General features: G+C 41.0%; 1 protein-coding gene across 2 annotated transcripts in view; it reads left to right on the top strand.

Annotated features, from left to right (window-relative positions):
* Positions 1-2,891: 2,891 nt before the first annotated feature.
* LOC111216382 (F-BAR domain only protein 1-like) overlaps positions 2,892-20,492 on the top strand; it is a 96,561-nt gene continuing 78,960 nt past the window's right edge. For both annotated transcript variants that reach the window (XM_022738008.1, XM_022737931.1), the window contains exons 1-2: positions 2,892-2,969; positions 17,320-17,370. In XM_022738008.1, the coding sequence (XP_022593729.1) occupies positions 17,344-17,370 (27 nt within the window). In that variant the 5' untranslated portion in view covers positions 2,892-2,969; positions 17,320-17,343. The remainder of the gene's footprint in view (positions 2,970-17,319; positions 17,371-20,492) is intronic.

Below are 20,492 nucleotides of genomic sequence, written 5' to 3'. Positions count from 1 at the left end.
CAGAGCATGTGGGTGTACACATTGGGCCACATTCAGCAGAGAAATTTTGTTCTGGCCATCTTCTGAGTTAAAGGAAATCTACTATTAGAAGCTCAGTAACTTCCTGGCTGTGTGCAAAGTGTGTCTGCAAACGTTAACATACTAGAGTTCAGTTCAAAACAGGAAATAAGAATGTAAGTCTGTTATCATCAGAGTAAAAGCACATCGCTTTGAGGACCACAAAAGGAAAGTAGAGAGGAAGCTGCAGCACAGAGAGGTATGGAAGGGGATGAGGAACATCACTGGCTATAAAGAGAAGAATAGCCAGGCAACATCATATCTATCTATCTATCTATCTATCTATCTATCTATCTATCTATCTATCTATCTATCTATCTATCTATCTATCTATCTATCTATCTATCTATCTATCTATCTATCCTTGCGTCTTCTCAGTTTGAGTCTTGTTTTCATTTATACCTAACAAGCTTAATTAGGCTGAAGAAAACTGAGAGTCTGATCAGAAAGCTAATGAAACTGCCTGTCACAATGTGTCCGTTTACAGTGTATTGATGTGATGAATGAGATCATGATCAGAAAGGACCTTTAGAGGGAGACAAATGAAAGCGTTTCGGCTGGTGTCTGAAGCAACCACTCATGCAGGATAAGAATAGGTACACCAACAGGTGGCAGGGACTGATGATACGTAATTAAATTCGACAGCTAATTTCCTTTTATTTGGGAGATTTTTCTGTGGATTAAAGGCTCAAAAGATTATCCTCCATATCATTTGTGTATGCAGATGGAAGCGAAGGGACACTGCCTATCAGACAGTTTACAAAAGGACAGGGTTTGTGTATAACCACACCACTTTTCTGTCACACTCTTGTATGTCATCTTACACCGAACATATGGATAAGTAATACATTGCATGATCTAAATCGTGTTTGATTTATGTCTTGTGTTAATTCTAACCTTCACAGGTATCTTACCCGTTCTCTGCCTGGCTGTAGCTCAATCTAAGTCTGAAGGTGGATGTGATGATTATTTAATCTAATGATCTCAGTTGCAACACAGGAAATGTACACTAACTATAACCCTGTGCTGAGCTACTTCGCTGCCTTTGACATTATGTTCTGCTGCACCCTGTATTGATTTCAATATTGCATCACCAAGCATCACATCAAGCATCAACACCTCCAGCGCAGGACTCCCACAGCTGATGTCTTTGATGTGTTAAAACACCTTAAAGGACATATGAAGGTGAGTCACAACAGCTGTGCATGTGGCAGGGTGCTCAGTGTCAACCAAAACACCAGTTGCATTTATTTTTTGATAGAAAACAGACACATCTATACATTTCAAATATCATTAAAACAGCAGCTAGCTGCAACCTCAGTGTTAAAGGATTTAATTTGTGGGTTTTGTCATTTAACACCAACTGCTTTGACTGAGTCCACTGTTGGTTGTAAGAAGCTAAGACAAGTTTAAGGTGATATAAAACATATTACAACACAACTGAACAGTTTTGGAGGCATGAAGATATGATCCAGAACCCTTATCAACTTGTCTTTATCCAATTCTATCAATGCTGAAATCAATGCTTCAGCTGTGTATTAAAACTTTTAAGAGTCAGATGCATTTCTTAGTTTTCAAAATGGTTCATTGTGTACCCTGAAGCTATGTGTGTTTGTTGACTGAAGGACAAGTCTTTCCCATAGACAAATAACAGTTCAACAAAGAGTTTGTTGTTGTTTTGGCTCTAAATTACACCTGTTTTGACTGTATGCAAAATGCAGTACAGGTTTACAGCCTTCTGTGTTGTTGATAAATAACAGGGATCTGACTGTATTATCTTATAGAAGTCAATATAACAGGCAAGCATTGATGGAGGAGGACAAAGATAAAACTCTGTTTCTTCAGTTTGTTTGCTCTTATCTTACAGTAACTGACCTCTCCTGACACTGACTTTTTAACCTCCAAAACCTCTTTAACCGCTGCCTGTCCACTCACTACCCAAACACCTTAAAATACTTGGCTAGTGGAGATCTTAAAGCTTCCAAAGATACCAAGTGGCAAGATTTTGGGAGACCTTCATCTATAATAGGCCTGTTTAAATTTGAATGCATTGTGCAACCATAAAAAAACATGGTAACTTTTAAATTTTACACATACAGTATATAGGCTACAGATCCTCATCAAATAGCAAACAGTAAGAAGCTGAAACAGAGTATATCTCTGGTGCTGAGTATGTTTACATGCACGGTATCCTGGTTTCTGATCATCTATGTGCAGCTGTGTCTTGATTTCTCACCAACTCAGCCACTATGTGTATTTATTTATTTTACCAACAAAGCCTGTTCAGAAACCTGGATAAGGTGTTTACATGCTACAGTATTCCGGTCTCTACGCCAGGTAGCATATCCAGGTTTTAAGAGACTTGGATAAGACCTTATCAAATGTGACATATGCTGAATTTTTCAACCCTTAAGTTAAGAAAAGCGTCAAAACTGTATATTAAGGGCTTGATCTCACAGTGTCCTATGGTCCTAATCTCTGAGGAGGAAGTGCTCTTTAAACAGGCTACAGTAAAGTGGGTTACTGAAGTTCGTAATTGAACGAACTATTCTTACCTTTCTTTTTATTTTGCTCCACAAATACAGAAGTCCGTTACACATTACATTTCTATAGCCTATAGTTTTGTGGGCGTTACCTGTGAAATTAATTCCTCTCAATTATCCAATTGGCTGCTTGTATACTCTCTTAGACCCACCTTTTTTATGGTTGCTATGCCTACTACACGTTTCTCTTAGATTGATGGGCGGACCAGCCAATCAGCGTCGAGTTGGGGCGGGAGTTTGCTCGCACACTGGAAACTGCCTGGCGGATTTCTACTACTATGATCAAACCGCGCAGGGTGCATGCAAGTAGCGGCAGGAAGACCGGGGATGGGAAATGTACTATAAACGTTGTCGGAGAAGTCTTTACAGGTAAGACATGATTCCCTGTCTCTGTACCCCTCTCTGTAAACACGTGCTCGAAACACTGCGCTACTGCTAAGCTATAAAAAAATATCGAGTTGGTCAGGCATGGCTGTGACATTGTTGAAACTGGCAGCAATACAATTGTTTGACATGTGAACGGAGGGAAATACCGCTAACGTTGAAACAGAAACTTGCGAGAGACAAGTAAATGTGTGATCTTAAAATAGAATGTAAATCCAGAATCTGAACTTTAATAGGTAAGGTTCAGTGCGACAAACCCAAATATGTTAGTGTTTATATAGAGGGATCCAGAATTAGCATCATCTGCCGAGCTGGGTCACGGTTTTACTGGACTGCATTTTGGTAATGTTACTATTTATCTGACAGTGTGCTGCCTGGTGGAGGCATGATATGACTGAATTTCACTGGTCAAATGGTCTTTTTGCATCTTGAGACAGGTTGTCGTTTGTAGGTTTGACAGCTTTATTTCTGTCTTACTTGAAAAGTTTATACAATAATCATGTGAACCTGTGACTTCAGTCCGACAATTCATGATTGTTGAGACTGATATTAAGGGTTTAAAAAGCTGCTCATGATTCTTTGGCCACTGGAACACGTAGTAAACCCTCAGCATTAGTTTTTCCAAGATTTGTGACCAAGATGCTTTTTACAGGTGACACAAACTTGTCAAAGTTACCCTTGATATACACATAGTTTATTATGTACACTCAGCTAAAACTTGTGCAGTCTAACACAACAGACCTCCAATAAATCCTACCTTCATGAAGGTTATAATGTTCAGTTTTTATTGAAATTGGTTTAGGGTGGAGTTGATTCAACTGTATGATAATTTGGGGGGATGTAGGTTGTAGTGTTGTTGAGTTGTATTGCATTACACAGAGAAGTGTATCTGTTATTTAGTCTACCCTCACTGATATAATAGAGATAAAATCATCTACAAGTATAAAGCAAAACAAACTGCAGACTCCAAAGTGACCATAAAGTTGAATCAACACCTCTGAAACAGTTTCAACACAAACCGAACATTATAACCTTCATGAACGGAGGCTTTACTGCCAGACTGCATTTGTTTTGACATGGCCTAATAAACTACCAGCTGAGTGAATGTTACATGGCATTTCTGTACCACAACAATTTGTTGTTTATCAGCACACATATGCAGGTTCTGATATTTCTGTGACAAGAAGAAATCAGATGATAATATCAGCCATACAAATGCATAGATTAGACTCATTCGTAACATGGGAAATGTGAAAACAATGACCATTCAGCGAGCCCATAAACCAGTTCTGGGTTTACTGCTGGACATCACAGATCAGAGCCCCATCATGGGGTGTGTAGGTTAGATGGTGAGAGATGTTCATGAATGCAAGTATTAACTGGTCTGTCTTAAACATCTTATGTGAATTCTTAGGGGTCTTTGTTTCGGGGTATTTGCTTGCCTCCGTTGGAGAGTGGTACCTAACTCGGGGACGCCTTGACCCAGCTCTTGTGAACTTGTACTCAAGAAGAATTTGACTAAAGAAATAAAAATTTTATTCTGTGGATGGAAATGGAAATGTAGTATTTTGACAACACTACAAATGTGCTTTTAATATCAGACAGTATCAGCACGGAAAGGAACTTCCTTCACCAGTTATGTTGTGTTTTGTTTTACAACTTGAAGTTCCTCTCCAGACATGTTTTAAACTATGTGAAAATACTCTGCAACGATTAATGCTTTTGTTTAACACGATTTTCCCACATAAAATGAGAAAAGTTAAAATGGGACTGGAAGCACATCTATACTTACGTCCTCATTGAGAAATTCTGGATCTGGCATTGTGCCCCGCCCACCACTGCTGCTTGCGCTAGGTTAACAGGTGAAAGAGCAGTGGGGCATCAACATGGTTAGTGTTAGAGGAAACATCGGCGCAATTTCAGCTACATGTTTGAGTCTCAGTCTCAGAGATGAGGAGTCTGTTGTGACCACAATCGACAACTAACAGACCTATCAGAATAGTTAGCACCGTTTATTTTTTCATGTTGTTTGTTAGCTTGCAACTGGCATTGGCTGTCACAGTGTAAGTGGTTGTGCTAATGCAAACTCTTGCTTTCTGTACTGACAAAGTTTCCGGTTTATTTTGCCAGCCCCCCCACAATCTATGATCTGAAAGTGCAGCTCCGCTCCTCACATTCAAATAAAGGTTTGGAGGTTGTCATGATTCTCAAACATGTTTAAATATTTAGACTAACACTGACCAACACAGTTGTCAGTGTTAAGAAATGTCAACAAAGTTTGTAAAAATGTTCAAATTTTGAATGATGATTGGTTTGGAAACACTTAAGATTCAGATTAGTTAGGAATTGGCTGCAGTATGTGGGTTTTCACAGTGGTCTAATTGTGTATTACCACAACATTCCTGATTTGAATAAGGCCGGGGACCTTTGTTTCATGCCACCTCCTCTCTCACCACATTTCCTGTCACCCTCTCCTGTATGCTATCAAATGTGATAATAATAATTTTTTTATAAATACAGATTGTCTATCATTTGTCAGCTAAAGTAGGATTCCACTAAAACAGCTGGTGAGTTCAGGGTTTTCAGATAGGCGGTTTGCTTCATTGCATCACTTCCAGGAGGTGCAGCCCGTGTCTAGTTGCACCAAAGCAATCAGACTGGAATTCCCCTTTGACTGCCTGGTACATGTTTAGTTTTTCACTGTGACATTCAACTTAATTTCCACAACAGCTATAGCATGAGCCACAGTAGTTGCATTGTCAGACCACAGCACAGCTGTCTTCTTATGCATGCTTGCACCATGTTGAGAGTTCGACTGCTGCTTGGTCTTTTGGTATCAAAGAATTTAAGCTGTTTGCTTCATTGACTAGCAGTGCCAGTCTGTTTGTTGCCTGGTCGGTCCACCACTACATTAGCTGAAATATCTCAGCAACTATTTGATGGATTGCCATGATATTTTGGACAGATAATTATGGTTCTCAGAAGAGGAAGGATACGGACTTTGGTGATCCCTGACGTTTCCTTTTGCACCACCATCAGGTTCATATTTTTCATTATTTTTTTTAAAATGTCTCAAAACAACATTTGGATGGGTTGCTATGAAATTCGATGTAGATACCAATGGTAGTATTAGCATGACTGCTATAGCATTACTGCTAGCTGTAAAGAAAAGTGCTAGTATGGCTGCAGACCTATGGTCTTGTTTAAACTATCTATCATTGTTTTTAGTTCATCACATAATAACTAATTGTGATGTTGCTGCAGCAACAGGAATATAAGCTTCTGCTGCTGACGCCAGAGAAAATCTTGCAGGACAAGAGAACCCAAAGCCTGAAGTCTTTAAAGTGATTATTAAATGTGAATATCTACTGTTGGCAATCGTTGTCTTGGAGATGCTTAATTGAAGAGACAAAGCTTGGACAGTATGTTGGCTGAGTGAGTGAGCTCCGGGCCAGATGCTGGCCTTGTCATTGTACCAGAAGTTATGATAAATTTTGCATGGTAACTTATTGCATCGTTCAGCTAATATCTCAACGATGACCCACACGGTGTGACATGTTTACTGGGTTCACAGCAGCAGTGCTAACAAGGCACTGGTGATAAGTGTGGTAAGTTTTTTTTTCATTAAAGTGAGGGACTTTGACAGTCAGTAAGAGGACATATTTGGGCATATTCAGAAGCCAGTGTTAGCATGTACATTTTTCATTTTAGAGGAGCAGGCAGGTCATTTAGATTCTTAAACAGGGTCTCTCTTGAGTTGATGTGAAACTATTTGTTGACTAGCTAGCCTTTAGTTCTAGCTTAATGAGTAGGACGTCCTGCTTTTCTTTGTACTATGTGAGGGTAAATTTAATATATTTGGGTTTGAAGAGAAGACCTCAATTGTCCCATCAGATTCTGAGAAAGTGTTGGGCATTTGTCAATTTTCTGACATTTTATTGACCAAACAATCAGTCAGTTAATCTAGAAAATAATAGTCAGATTGATGAATGATGGAAATAATTAATTGCAGCCCTACTCCTACTACTAAATTATGAAATTTTGTTTTATTTTGCAAGATGAGGGGGCGATCACACTTAAATCAATGGAACAGTTGTCTCTAAGCAAGGACAAGTTGGAATCCCTCCAGGTGAGATATGCAGCAGTTGTTGTTCATGCGGCCACAGAAAGTGAGGAGGCCGGCCTCCTAACACAATAATACATGCAGTGAAAAGTCCCCAAACCTCTGGCGTCACCCTCAACACTTTGCTAAATGGCTGTTTCGTCACAACCTTGCAGCAGCACACAGCCAATTACTAAACCACAAACACCTCTGTAAAGCCCTCCACACGTCAGTGATGGAGGCTGATGGAAAGAGGAGGGGAAGGAGAGGAGAAAGGAAAGAAGCAGGCGAATAAGAAGAGCTCCCTGTTTTGCATTTAGATTTGAATGGGCTAGGTGTCTGTGCTGATCCGACTCTTTATCTGACAACAACCTGCTGAACAGTCCTTTGGCTTAAATATTCAAATGCTCATGTGCACACGATTGCAGCCATGCATAGTTAATCAGCTGGACTCTTCAACTTCCCTGATGACTCCTGTTTCTCTCTCTTTGACCCACAAGGATCTCCTTACTATTACTTATTGTTATCCTGCCTCCCTCTTTCTCTGTTGGCTCTCCTGCAACACATTATATGGAGCCCATGACAAATATTAATTATACATGTGAAGCCTCTCTTATGTAGGCTAGAGTGCTGCAAGGCCTTCCCTTGTCTTTGCCAAGCAGGGCAGGGCCCAGAGGCAGGAAATCTCAGGCAGGAAACGGTAAAGCTAACCTGTTACATAATGAAAACACAAACAAAACTCTTAGTACTTTCAATTCAGACTTCTTGATGTGCAGTGCATTTCATTTCTTTCATTATACACTGAGTGCAGTTAGGTGACAACAGACGACATTCTGCTGGGAAATCTTGTTAAAGCCCCTCATGTAAAACCATGACCTGTGCCTGAAGTTGTGAGTGATCCAAGCCAAGGTCCCTTCATGGCAGATGGGAAGATCCTGGGGCAGGATGGAGGAGCAGGCCTAACTCCCCACCCCTGGCTCTGGTCCTGGGTTTATTTCTAGGTTACTGGTTCATTTTATGCTGTGCTCAAGAGGCAAGAATGATGAGGTGAATGAAGAAAATTATTTTGTTAATTTGCTTAATAGCAGCGTGGAGAGGGCTCTTTCATTTTGAGATTATTTTAATTACCTCAGAATTAAACCGGAATCAGCCACAGCCACGAGGAGGGAAAGCCCTAATCACTTGTTTTTGTCTAATGTGCTGTCTAATCTTTTTTTCTGCTTCTCCCTGTTTTACATAATATGAATAGGATATTTTTGGGACTTTTTGGACTGTCGGTCAGAAAAAAACAAGCTATTCAAAGATGTTGCCTTCGGGAAATTGTAATGAACACTTTTTACATTTTACAGACTAAACGAAGAAATAGTTTAAAACAGAACAATCAACATGGAAAATAGAGCAGACTAATTGATTAATCCACTGCAACTTTGCAAGTCAGCTACTTCTCAAGCAAAAAATTGTGTCTTCTTGTCTTATGTGATGGTAAATAGAATATCTTTGGGATTTGGGCTGTTGGTAATCAACAAATGAATTCATGCTAACATGGCAGAATTAAACTGAATCATTTAGTCGTCTATAAAATGTCACAGTAATGTTTTTGCATATCTTGTTTTGTCTGACCTATAGAGCAAAAAGCCAAAGATATTCAGTTTGCTATCAGATTTGATAAAGAAAAGCATCAAATCCTCACATCTGAGAATCTTGAAGCAGAAGCTCCAAGTGTGTTTACAATGCTACCTTATCCTTTTCCTAATCATTTAACAAATATCTGGCGTAGTTTATCAGATACGTGGCTGCAACAAGAGAGAGCTGGAAATTAGTCCTCAGCCTTTCCTCCGAGCGAGGAGGAGTTCACAGCTGCAGCACTACAACCGTGCTCGTCTTGAGCCTGTGTATAGACCTCGACCCTGTATTGCGAGTGTTTGCTGTCGTGCCGAGCGCTTTCTGCTCTCACACAGCTGGTCATGCCACGACTTGGAAGTGATGCCCGCCTGGCACGTTGTCATAGACTGGACTGGACTGTGGCTGTATGCTGCAGTGACAAAAGCACATTCAGGCCAGGACAATGGGGAGCTGACAGCCTGGGTTGTGTTTATCACCCTGCGCTCTCTCTCTCCCTCTCCCTCTCCCTCTTTCTCTCCCTCTCCCTCTCTCCCTCTCCCTCTCTTTCTCTCTTTTTCTCTCCCTCTCTCTCTCCCTCGCTCTCGTCTATTGTGTTTGCTGTCTCACTGTTTCTCTCTTTCTGTCTCAGTCACTGAAGGCTCAAGTACACATTCAACGAGCCTGTTTATGGCTTTAAGAGAACAGGTCTGTGCGCTGCTTTAGTCATTAAATACAGGGTGTAGTTCTGTCATCAAGGTGGCGGTGATGTGATTGCTGGTTCCAGTGTGTCATTGTTAAAGTATAGGCTCTGGATTTAGTGTGCTTGTGTTGACGCATTTGGCTTTGTGGGCTGAAGTGACATGTTTGGTGGTGCTGAATTTGTTTTCCGTGATTGTAGCAATCACCTTTCTCTTATATTGCAACGAATCACCACCGGGATACTGGATACTAGTGAGATCAGGGGTCTGATGTGAACAGTTGATCTGATCTGATCTTTTCAGCTTGAAGCTTCAGACATCAGTTTACTGAATCGCTTATCTATTTTTGATGATTTGCTCAGCTAACAGTTCAAAACCTAAAGATATTCAATCTACAATGACTTAAAGAAGAAAAGAAAGAAAAGCTACACATTCTCACATTTGGAACAACAGCATTGGACTCATGGTCACAATAAATAAGAATCCCACTTATGGTCCTAATGAGCAATTTCTACTATTTTCTGACATTTTATTAACTAAAAAGTAATTAATTGGTCAAGAAAATGATCTTCCAATTATCTGATAATGAAAATAATCATTAGTTGCCACCCTAAAATCTTTGGTTTTGCATTATGATCTTTCCCCATGAATAAACACTTGTTATCATGTGACCAAAAATTCACATTGATGTCACATGATGACTCCTGAGCTAGCTCCAGTCACTAAATGAAGACCGTGAGATGTAGGGGAAAGCTGTGAATCATTGGCGATCTTACATTTTGAGTTTAGATTCTCACCATGCATTGTTCCCACAGGTTTAAGAATCAGCCTGCATGCACAGATGAGTTAATTAGTCAAATAATCAATTTCTTAATCGATGATGCAGATGCAGACCGATTACTGTGGATGTGGGAAGAGAAACTCAATTGAACGACATCTGTACAGATGAACTAACAACCTATATTAGAGCTTGACTGATCATATCAACCCACACAGGTTTTATATTCATGAAAGAAACTACCAAACATCCACAGTGAAGTCTTGCTCTAAATTACCAGCCACAGCTGTGAGTCATCCCACACTGGTACATGTGGCAGAGGACTGTCTGTAGTGTTGAAGGGGAAATTAGGCCTGACACAAAATGATCTGTCCTCCACGCTTCGCCAAATCAGGTTTAAAACTAATACTGAAGGACGGAGGAGTCGATCTGCAGTGCAGTAGACTTCTCTGTGAGGCTCCAGCTGCTCCATGGATTCAGTCTGTTTGTCCTTGTCCTGCCTCTGTCAGTGCCTCACACCTGCACTGACGAAACAGAAACCTGACTGCATTGCTGTTGTGTTAAATATAGTAATGGCATTAAAGATGGTTTCAAACAGTACGCAGGGGTTGCATCTACTCATCTACTACATCTACTACTAATATTTTCATCGCTGGTTTATCTGTTGATTATTTTTTGCAATAATGGTCATCACAATTCTCCGGAGTACAAGGTGACATTTTCAGATAACCTTTTCTCTCTGACCAATTGTGCAAACTTCAAAGATATTCAATTCACAAAATGCACTTTTATTCGACTTAGTGATGTGGCTCCAGGGATGGAAATGTCAGTATGTTGATCTGTTGGTTGCTCAGTCGATCCACAACTTGGGTCCAGCCTGAAATATCTCAACAACTATTGGATGGATTGCCATGAAATGTTGTACAAACATACATGATCCCCGCAGGATAATGATCCCCTGAAGTTTCCTGTTGCGCCACCAGCAGGTCACTTTTCCCATGAAATATCTCAACATCTGCTCGGTGGATTGCCACAAATTGTTGTGCCTGATTAGCAAATGTTGCCATGCTGACACATTAAACTACGATGGTCAACATAGTAAACATTACACCTGCCTAACATCGGCAGTGTGAGCATGTTAGCAATTAGCTTAAAGTAAAGCACAGCCTCACAGAGCTGCTAGCACGGCAACAGACTCTGTCTTGCTTCTTAATAAATGACCTGATATAAAAATATAATAATATGTAATATAAAATTATTCAGTAATCAGCTAATTGTTTCAACACCAACGGACACCAGTGGTTTGTAAGCTGAAGTAGATTACCATTTTTAGCAATTAATGATGAATAATGATCCGTCCTTGAATGCACCTCACTTCCTGACATTGAAAGACATCTTTTTGAATCTTTGCCTGCATATTTTAGGTAACCCCTTTTTTACGCCTTAGCCACTATGCCACTTAACTTTTTGTCTCATTTTCTTCATCTTGTCCTTCATCTGTTCGGAGGCTCGTTTATGTTTACCTGCCTCATTTTTGCAATATGGCTGTGTTTGTTTTTATCTCTGAGCCTCAGCATCCACCCACCTCGCCTCACTCCTCTCTGTTTTTCACCTCTACCTGTCCTTTTTCCTTCTCCTGCTCTATCCCTTTGTGTCATTCGCGGTGTCCCTCGTGCTTCGCTCCCTAAGCTTGTGACAAATGTGCCTGTTCAGAGGTTACTGAAGTATCTTTATTCCCCACTCGACTGTGTCATTACATTTAACCCAGTTCCATTTTTATTTGGTCTTTGAGCCACACGAGGCGGCTGTTCTCCGATGTTTTCACTGGCAGTATGAGGAGAGACACGGGGAGCAATTCCCGTCCAACCTCTCTCATCTCGTCTTCTGTCCAGAGGAGGGAGAGAGGCAGGTAGGGGTGGTGAGGAGGCGGGAGTCTGCTCTGACCTTCCCTCCCCTTCAGAGAGATGTCTGTTAGTTAGACCCCTCTCCTAAAAAAAAAAAAAAAAGAACGAGCACAGGAAAACAAAAACAGAAATGCTGAGTACGGATGGAGGGGACACACCCATTTATTTCCTGCAGGAATTAAATGGGTTGTGGATGGTTTTTGTCTGTGTATGAGACTTTGTTTCACTCCTCCCCATCTGCTTTTACAAGTCCTAATATTTCATGGCAGCCATCTGTGTGTTGTCAGGCTGTGTGTGTGTGTGTGTGTGTGTGTGTGTGTGTGTGTGTGTGTGTGTGTGTGTGTGTGTGTGTGTGTGTGTGTGTGTGCGCGCGCATAGCAGGGCTCAGAGAGCAGAAGAAGAAGTTGGTCGTGTGTCCATTGATAAGACTGGATATCTCCTCTCTCTGTCTGTCTCTTGATGATATGATCCGCACCTCAAACCTTGTAATCATTTATTAATTTGTTGTTGCTTGACTGTGCTGCTGCTCTGCCTCTCTCTCTTTGACCTGTCACACACAATCATCTAGCATAAAAAACAAGGGTTGATTGAATGTAAACAGAATTTCAAGGCATGGCTAATTGGCGTTTCAAATTATTCTTGTATTTGATGTGGAGCGAGTGTCAGAACAGCTGTTCCTAAAACAATTTCCAAATAATGTTTAATGTTCTTGATTTTTAGCCATGCTAGCGGCTAAGTATGAAAGGCATGATAAAAGCTTACTCTTTCTAGATTCATTTCTTTTGCAGACAAGTTGTACTTCACATAAGAAAAGCCATTTTCCTGCCACTGATCTATTCTTTCCTCTCTAATATTGATAAATTAATCAATCTGCCTTTGTTACGATTATGCTTGTGGTGTCCATTCACAGTCACAGAAGAGCTGCAGCTATTATCGAATATAATTTGTGGCTGCAATTCTATTATCGGGACAATAACAGTAATTTAATTTTCTCATTTATCAGAGAATAATATTAATAATATTTGACCCTGTCCTTCATAGCAGACATTGTGACACTGAGGGTTTAGGAACCTAAATACGTGATAATTTTGAGTTGTGTCAGAGCGTCACACTCGGTTGTCTCCTCTCTGTGTGTTTGTTTCGTACAGATGAGTGTTTGTTAGGGTATCTAGTTAGGTTGTTCTTTGCTCCTGTGGTTGAACCATGCGTGGAATGGGGGAATATACACAGCAAGACCAAAATCTGCTTGGGCATTTAAATTTCTGAATTAAAAAAAAAAGATCTTGAGTGAGCAAGGACTCAAGGTCACAGCGTGTCCCACTTCTTCTCTGGGCTTTGTTTGCCTGAGAGCTGATTTCAGCTGAACGTCTAGTTGGAACCAGATGGAGAGTGCTGGATGTCAGCTACTTCTATACATCCCACCGTGACTGGTATCCACATGGGGTCCCGGTGCATAGCTCTCTCTGTCTTTGTGTTTCTAGATCGTGCCGTGTCAAAACCGTGAGGATTAAAACAAAATGGCTAATTAGCTCAGATCTACAGTATGTTTCAATATGGCGCACCAGGCTGTCACAAGAGGAAAACAAGTGGCTTCTGTCTCACCATCACGGTGTGTCTGTTTATCCCTTGTCCTCCCTCTGTCCCCCCTTTCTGCTTGCCTGAAAACCATCTGGTGGTTTGGTCAGGATCACTGTCCCCCTGCATGGGTATTTTGCCATGAAAACTCTGCTCAGTCAGCATTCATTGGCTGTGTTGGATTTCGCTTTGGTTTTAACCATCGATTTAATATCCGTATCATGATATAAAAGTAGATTTTATATAGAATTTTGGTTTTGTTTATATTATGATATACCATTCATTAGCTTAAAAGCTGAAGAATCAAGCCACAGAGTGAAATGAGCGTTGAGTGCTTCTACCTGTTCAATCACATTTCTTTTGCCCCAAATTCTATTTTATGAAAATTTTAATATTAAAATGTTATGCAAAATTTCAGATACTGATCCCCAGAATGTTGCTAAGATATTGATATTAGGCCCCCCAGGCAATAAACTGGATTCATCATATGATCAAATTCACAAAATAAATAGTTTTAATTCTAATATTTATACCTAACTCCTATTTATATAAATCTACTGGACAAAATATTAGAAACACCTCTCACTGTGACATAATGCAACAAAAATAGCAAAATGAACACAAAGTTGAATCAACAGCTCTCAGAACAGTTTGAACAAAAACTCAGAACCAACAATTGGTCAGGTAATTGGGCAAAAGAAAATTTAATCAGCAACTATTATTGATAATTGATCGACTCATTATTTAAGCAAAAATGGCAAAAAGTCACTGGTTCCAGCTCCTCAAATGTGAATACTTTCTCGTTTAGCTTCTCTTCTATCATTGTAAGCTCAACATGTTTTGGTTTTAGGTGGCCGGTTGGACCAAGCAAGACATTTTAAGACCGTGGGCGCTAGGAACATTTTGTTTCCATTTGTCAACGTTCTGTACCACAAAGGGTCAATCAATAATGAAAATAATCGTTAGTTGGAGCCCAAATTATAACCTCCGTTAAGGTAGGATTCAATGGGATGTTGTATTAGACTGCATAGATTTTAGCTCAGTGCGAACCCACTACACTGGCACATGAGAAATATCAGGCACTAATGTACTGGACTTATGCATTACATCAGAGAAATGATTTCACACTTGACATGTAATACACAATACGATCACACTGTCACATTATGACTCCACTGAAAATAAATAAAAGGTAATATTGAATTATCGCCTAACCCTGCTCTATAATATTTCTGTCCAGCTCTGCCAAACAGAACGCTGTCTGCAGGGGCCTCCAGTCCCACTGCTGAGCTAATTAACAAGGTGTGAGGTGTGAGGTGTGTGCGTGTGCGTGTGTGTGTTTATGTTGAGGAGGTATTGCTGTGTGTTGATGTGATGTGTGTTGCTGCTGCCTGGTGCCAGGTCACCAGGCCTGAGCTGAGTCTGTGCCAGTACAGGGAAAGGGCTGTTGTCAGCACACACACACACACGCACAAAGAGTCAGCAGAATAACAGATAACAGGAACCCTGTTTGTCGGCAGCCCCGGGGAAACACTTTAGCATTATGGATTCTCTGGGAAAGGGCACAAACACCAAATTCCTGTATTGCTTTTGCGTGTGGGTGGGTGTGGGTGTGTGTGTGTGTGGGGGGGGGGGTCAGAGGGTGTATGCTCAGCTGCTGCTACAGTGTCTTCCCTCCTGTCATCGGCCAACTAAAAATTGTCTCCATCAGAAAAACACTACTACTACCTTAATGGGATTTTTACCTGGTTAAATAAAGGTTAGAAAATAAATACATCATGATAACCTGTTAGGAGAGCATTGAGTATCCACAGTGTGCGTGTGTGTGTGTGTGGGGGGGGGTTAGGTCCTCGTTAGTATGATAATATTAATATGACTTGATGAAATCACTACATCCACTAAGGCCTTTTCAGCCTAACACGACTCTCTTTCAATATGGCTTCTGCTGACTCACTTATTGTGAGAGGTAAATGGATCGAGCCTTAAAGTATTGATGCAACCAATTTCACTCCTTGCTTAGAGTATTAATAATGGCGTCTGTGGGATCGATTTTTAAAAAAAAAAAAACCATGGTCAGCCTTTTAGCTCCACTGTCTCTGTACTGTAACATCACACGTTTGTTTAAGCATATGACAAAAAAAGCCATTAACCAGGGAATAGCAAAAATAATGCTTATACACAGACATGGTGGTGGTTGGTCTCATCTAATGCAAATGATGTGTATCTCCAAAAATTGTCAAACTATATGCAGTAATTATGTATAGTAATTAGTAGTAGTAGTTATATGAATTTGTTTTAGTATTATGTGACACGTCCTTGTTTTCTCTTTGTAAGTGCTGAGAAGTTATTAGTTACTGCAATTACTTTTGCACGCCAAAATAATAACAAGCAACAGCGGTGGTATTCAGTCAGCAGATAAGAAAAACGCGACCTCAGATATGAGCTGATCAACAGCAGCGTCTGACTGAATGTGACTCAGCCAGTGAGGACTGCAGCTACCACTTTCACAAGCTGTGATCATCTCCTTGGTGACCACCTCCATCGATATATCTCCTCTCCCCTCTATTCCCTAACTCTCGTCCCCCAGCTCCCCTGTCACTCCTCCTTCCCGCTTCCTTCCTCGGCTCCCTCCATCCTCCGAGTTTATCCTTTGAAGTCATTTGCTCAGCTCTCCTCTGCTCTCCCGCAGGAGTTCCCCCTTCCTACGCTGAAGGTGTCTCAGGAGTTTTTAGAAAGCCAGGACTTTCTGGAAGCTTGTTTATGTGCAGTTTGCAGAGACATGAATAATGCAGTTTATTGTTAGAGAGCAGAGAAAAATGGTCAGTGTGCAAAATTGAGGACGGAGCTGAAAACTGTTGTGGAACCACAGTAAACTGCTACTTTCTATGGGAGGTAGCTGAAGCCTGCTGGAAAAGTCATTCATTTTTACTGGATCACCTAATACACTAATTAGTATATTAATGACGTCATTGCATGGTCTTTGCATTCAGCCTAGTGGCAGCCTGTTTCAGCCCTTTATCTGTTTATCTCTCCTACTCTCTGTGCTGACATATACAGTAGTTTAATGCAACCGAACTCCCAATATAGCTGTTCTCTTTTACATGTTTTCTGTTTCTGTTGTGAGACAATGGAACAAGTTTGAAATAGTGACTGAAACCTGGCCCATTAAGACTACATGTTAAGCAGCACTCACTTCCAAGACATTTCCAAGCTGCTGCTCTGCAGCTAAAAGACTGTGCTGTGATTTCAGCTATTTACTGGTACAATGATCATTCGGAGAGAAAGTTGGAAGCAAAAGAGTAGACACAGAGGAGAGATGCAGGGCAGTACTGATGACTCTTAAATGAAAGTAGCTAAATTTTATCCAAATAGTTGCTAAAAAAAAAAAAAGAAGCAATGGCCAGTGGGAAAAGTTCAACACTCGGCTGACCAATGGTGTAACTGACTCACTCACTCAATCACCAACATCCGAGGCTGTAGCGCTGACCTGTGGCCAGTCCAGTCATAAATACTTACAGATGAATAGATTGTTGCAAGGCAACCCAACAGGCACCTTTCAGTTTCTCCTCCAGTTCTTTCTGGACTGTGATGTGGAGAAAATGGAGGTCAAGCAGAATGAAAAAGAAACAGTTTTAACATCAGCCTTTCCTCTAATGCAGTTCTACCTCTTTTACAGGTTGCTGTGAATCTCTGAGTGAAGATGGCCTTCTTTCAGAACAACTTCTGGGTAAGTCTCTTGAAAACACTTTTTGTAATAAAATTATAATATTGTAAAAATATGCAGAAGAGCCCGTGTGTATGATAGTTACATTGATTTGGCATTTGTGCCTTAAGCTTTTACTGCCATGTATCACTTACTCACCTATTATAGCTGAATCACAGCTATGAGTCACTGGGCTCTTCATTTATATTCTCAGTGGACAGCCAAGCTTCTGGCTCCCTGCTGCTCGTCAGGTACGCACTGAAAGCGTTTGCTGTCTCCCTCCTCCGCTCGCTTGCAAACCATAGAGGTCGATCTTGTATTCAGCCCCTTGCCACATGGAAAGCAATTTCATTCAGATTATTCTTGTAGGCTGAGATAATATCTCTTCCTGCAGTGTTACTGAATGCAAATGGTTGTTTTCTGAAGCAGTTGCAATGGCCCTTCACATGTTATTGCTTCTGAAGCTCATGTCTTCATATTTGTTTGATATAACTCTGTTTTACCTATTATTGTATTGTCACTAAGGCCAATATGATACATGAGTTTCAGAACCAATTCCATAACAATACTTTTTTAGGGAACCTAGTTGATATGAACCTGACATACCAGGTGGTTTGTTACACAGCATCATCTGGGAGGGCTTCGTTGGAAACTGCTTGAAAAAGGGCCGGCACTTTAGAGAAATACTTGGCAGGTGATTGGTTGAACTACCTCTGCCTCCTTCCTATTTCTTCACTACGAGCAGATTCAATTTTCTATTGAGAAAATCCTCCAGTGCTGGTCGTTGCTCTTTTTTTAATAAAGAAATACTCTCCAGTTCTCATATAACTGATGCTATAGCAGCATCTACACTGACCTCTTTAGGAGCCGCCATTGTTGTTAATGAACAGTCACTTCTTGCTGCTTCTACGTCACGTCTGTAGCTGCCAGTAGTTCCTCCCTCCTAGGACCCTGATTGGTCCGAACCACTGTGGTTTGGCCGCATCAAATATCCTGGAACTTGTCGAGATGGATTCTCGCTTGTGAGAAATCCAACTGCCTTAATAATAACAACATTGAGTTGATACCTTAGGTGAATATATAATGGTTTTAACAAGCAATCATTATGTGGCGAAGACAGCTGTGAGATCCAGTTGAAAGCTGTTGAAAAAGCCAATAGATGGACCTTGTGTACCAGTGTGCCCAGTGTGTCAGGGTTAAATAAAGAACATTACCAGAATGAAATATAGTCTAAAGTCAGAAACGTTTCTTGAATGAGATCAGGAAATATCTGATCAAAGAAGAAGTAAACAACCTAAAGGTGTGATCAGGCAGAAAGCAAAGTGAATTTTCACCTCATGTTATTGTTGTGTACTGGGCCAAATGAACCATTTTTGTCTATTTGCCCTTAACAGCCACTGTACCTGCTATGTGTTAGCTGTAAGCTACCCAGCAACAGACAGCTGTTTCTGTGGAAGTGTGTCACAACTAACCAGGAAGTCTTCCTCTTGATATTTCCCTTCAGTCTCTCTACGTTTTCCTCTTGTCTCTGTACCTTTATGAAGCAGAGCCATTAAAGCCCTGGGATACGTGCCGATTTTTCAACTTGCACAGACGTGTTTTTTAGCATCCAATATGTCTTCACACTGACTTTGTATGCAATTGAGCTGCCTCTAAATTCACTTTGTGTTGCAGCTCGACACACAGCAAAGCCCCTTTTCCATTGGTCAAAAAACAGCTAAGATCCGCTAATATTTGGATTTTGTCAGCACTGGAAAAGGGTAAAATCAGCATTCACTCCTGGGTCAAATGACTGTGCAGTAGACTTGGGTATTTACCTGCTCCACCTCTGATCGGCATTAAACACAACACCTCTGTGAACACGCTCATTTCCGCCCTTTTTCCTGCTGTGACGTCTTTCAGAGCACACAGACTGTAGACGGACCCGTTACCTGCACCAGCACAGTTAAAAACCAGAAACGCCACAGCTACACTGTGCTTGGGCCTGCAAGTGTGAGCTGCAGCTCACCGATTGAAGCGCCTCGCACGGAGGCTCCGACACTGACAGGAGCAGCAGCCCGGGGATGAGATGCAACCAATCCCTTTAAACAGTCTGCAGTCTCGGTGGCTAGCAGCTCACTCTTTCTCCACTGCCTCTCTGTGTGTGTGTGTGTGTGTGTCTGTGTGTGTGTGTTTGTGTGTGTGTGTGTGTGTGTGTGTGTGTGTGTGTGTGTGTGTGTACTTTGTAGCTGCATGGGATGACATTCCCTGTGTGTGTCCTCTCTGAACACAAAGGCAAACTCGGCTGACAGTGGAAAAGGAGTAAATTAGGATTTAAAAAAAACCTGCTTATACTTGCTAATTTTGTAGTAAAAGGGGTGTAAGACTCTGACCATGCTTTCAGTGCCAACTTACAACACATGATATTGATAGCTACTTGTAGTTTGTAAAAGCAAAAACTCAAAAAAATAATTTTACAGAAACTTAATACTGGCTGATATCATGTGAGAATATTGTAATAGACTATTAGAGACTCGTTTCAACAAAAATTAGCACAGCTCCCTGGTTATTACATGCATCACCAAGATAGGATTTATTATTTTTTATCAGATTGTGATAAGTGTACCTAATAAACTGATATCTCAGTAGAGCAATATTCGTTAATTGTGGCATTGATTACCTTAATTTGTGCAGTAATTAATGGCCTCAGTAGCAAATTTCCACAGATGTGTAAAGTGGAGGAGCGAAAACTCGTTTCTCCCCGCAGCATCACCCTCATCCCCAAGTGACTGTCTGTTTCTACCGGAGCGCCCTCCTTCATTTTCTCCTCCTTCCTCACTTTCTCCTCTGTGCTCTGTCCCCTGCACACCTGGTGCATCTATTTCAGGTGTGCCCTACTTCTCCTTGCTCGTCTCATCAGGCTACGACGTGTCCTCAGTAATATTTTAGCAGTTGAACTAAAATGAACTGTTCATACACAGAAATAAGATTTGGGAGGATTACTGGTCCTGCACCGAGACTTTGTCCTTAATGTGGCTATAATGGGATCGTTGCTACATTCGTCACTGCATACTGTGGATGGTTCTGTGTGTCCGTCTGTCGTACCAGATAACATCGTCTCTGCTGTAGTCTGAAGGATAATTCTTCTTTGCCCTGTGTTCCAGCAT

Source organism: Seriola dumerili, unplaced genomic scaffold (genome assembly GCF_002260705.1).
Source record: "Seriola dumerili isolate Sdu_G_001 unplaced genomic scaffold, Sdu_1.0 BDQW01000002.1, whole genome shotgun sequence".
NCBI classification, from domain to species: domain Eukaryota; kingdom Metazoa; phylum Chordata; class Actinopteri; order Carangiformes; family Carangidae; genus Seriola; species Seriola dumerili.
This window is presented reverse-complemented; position numbering and strand designations above follow the sequence as displayed.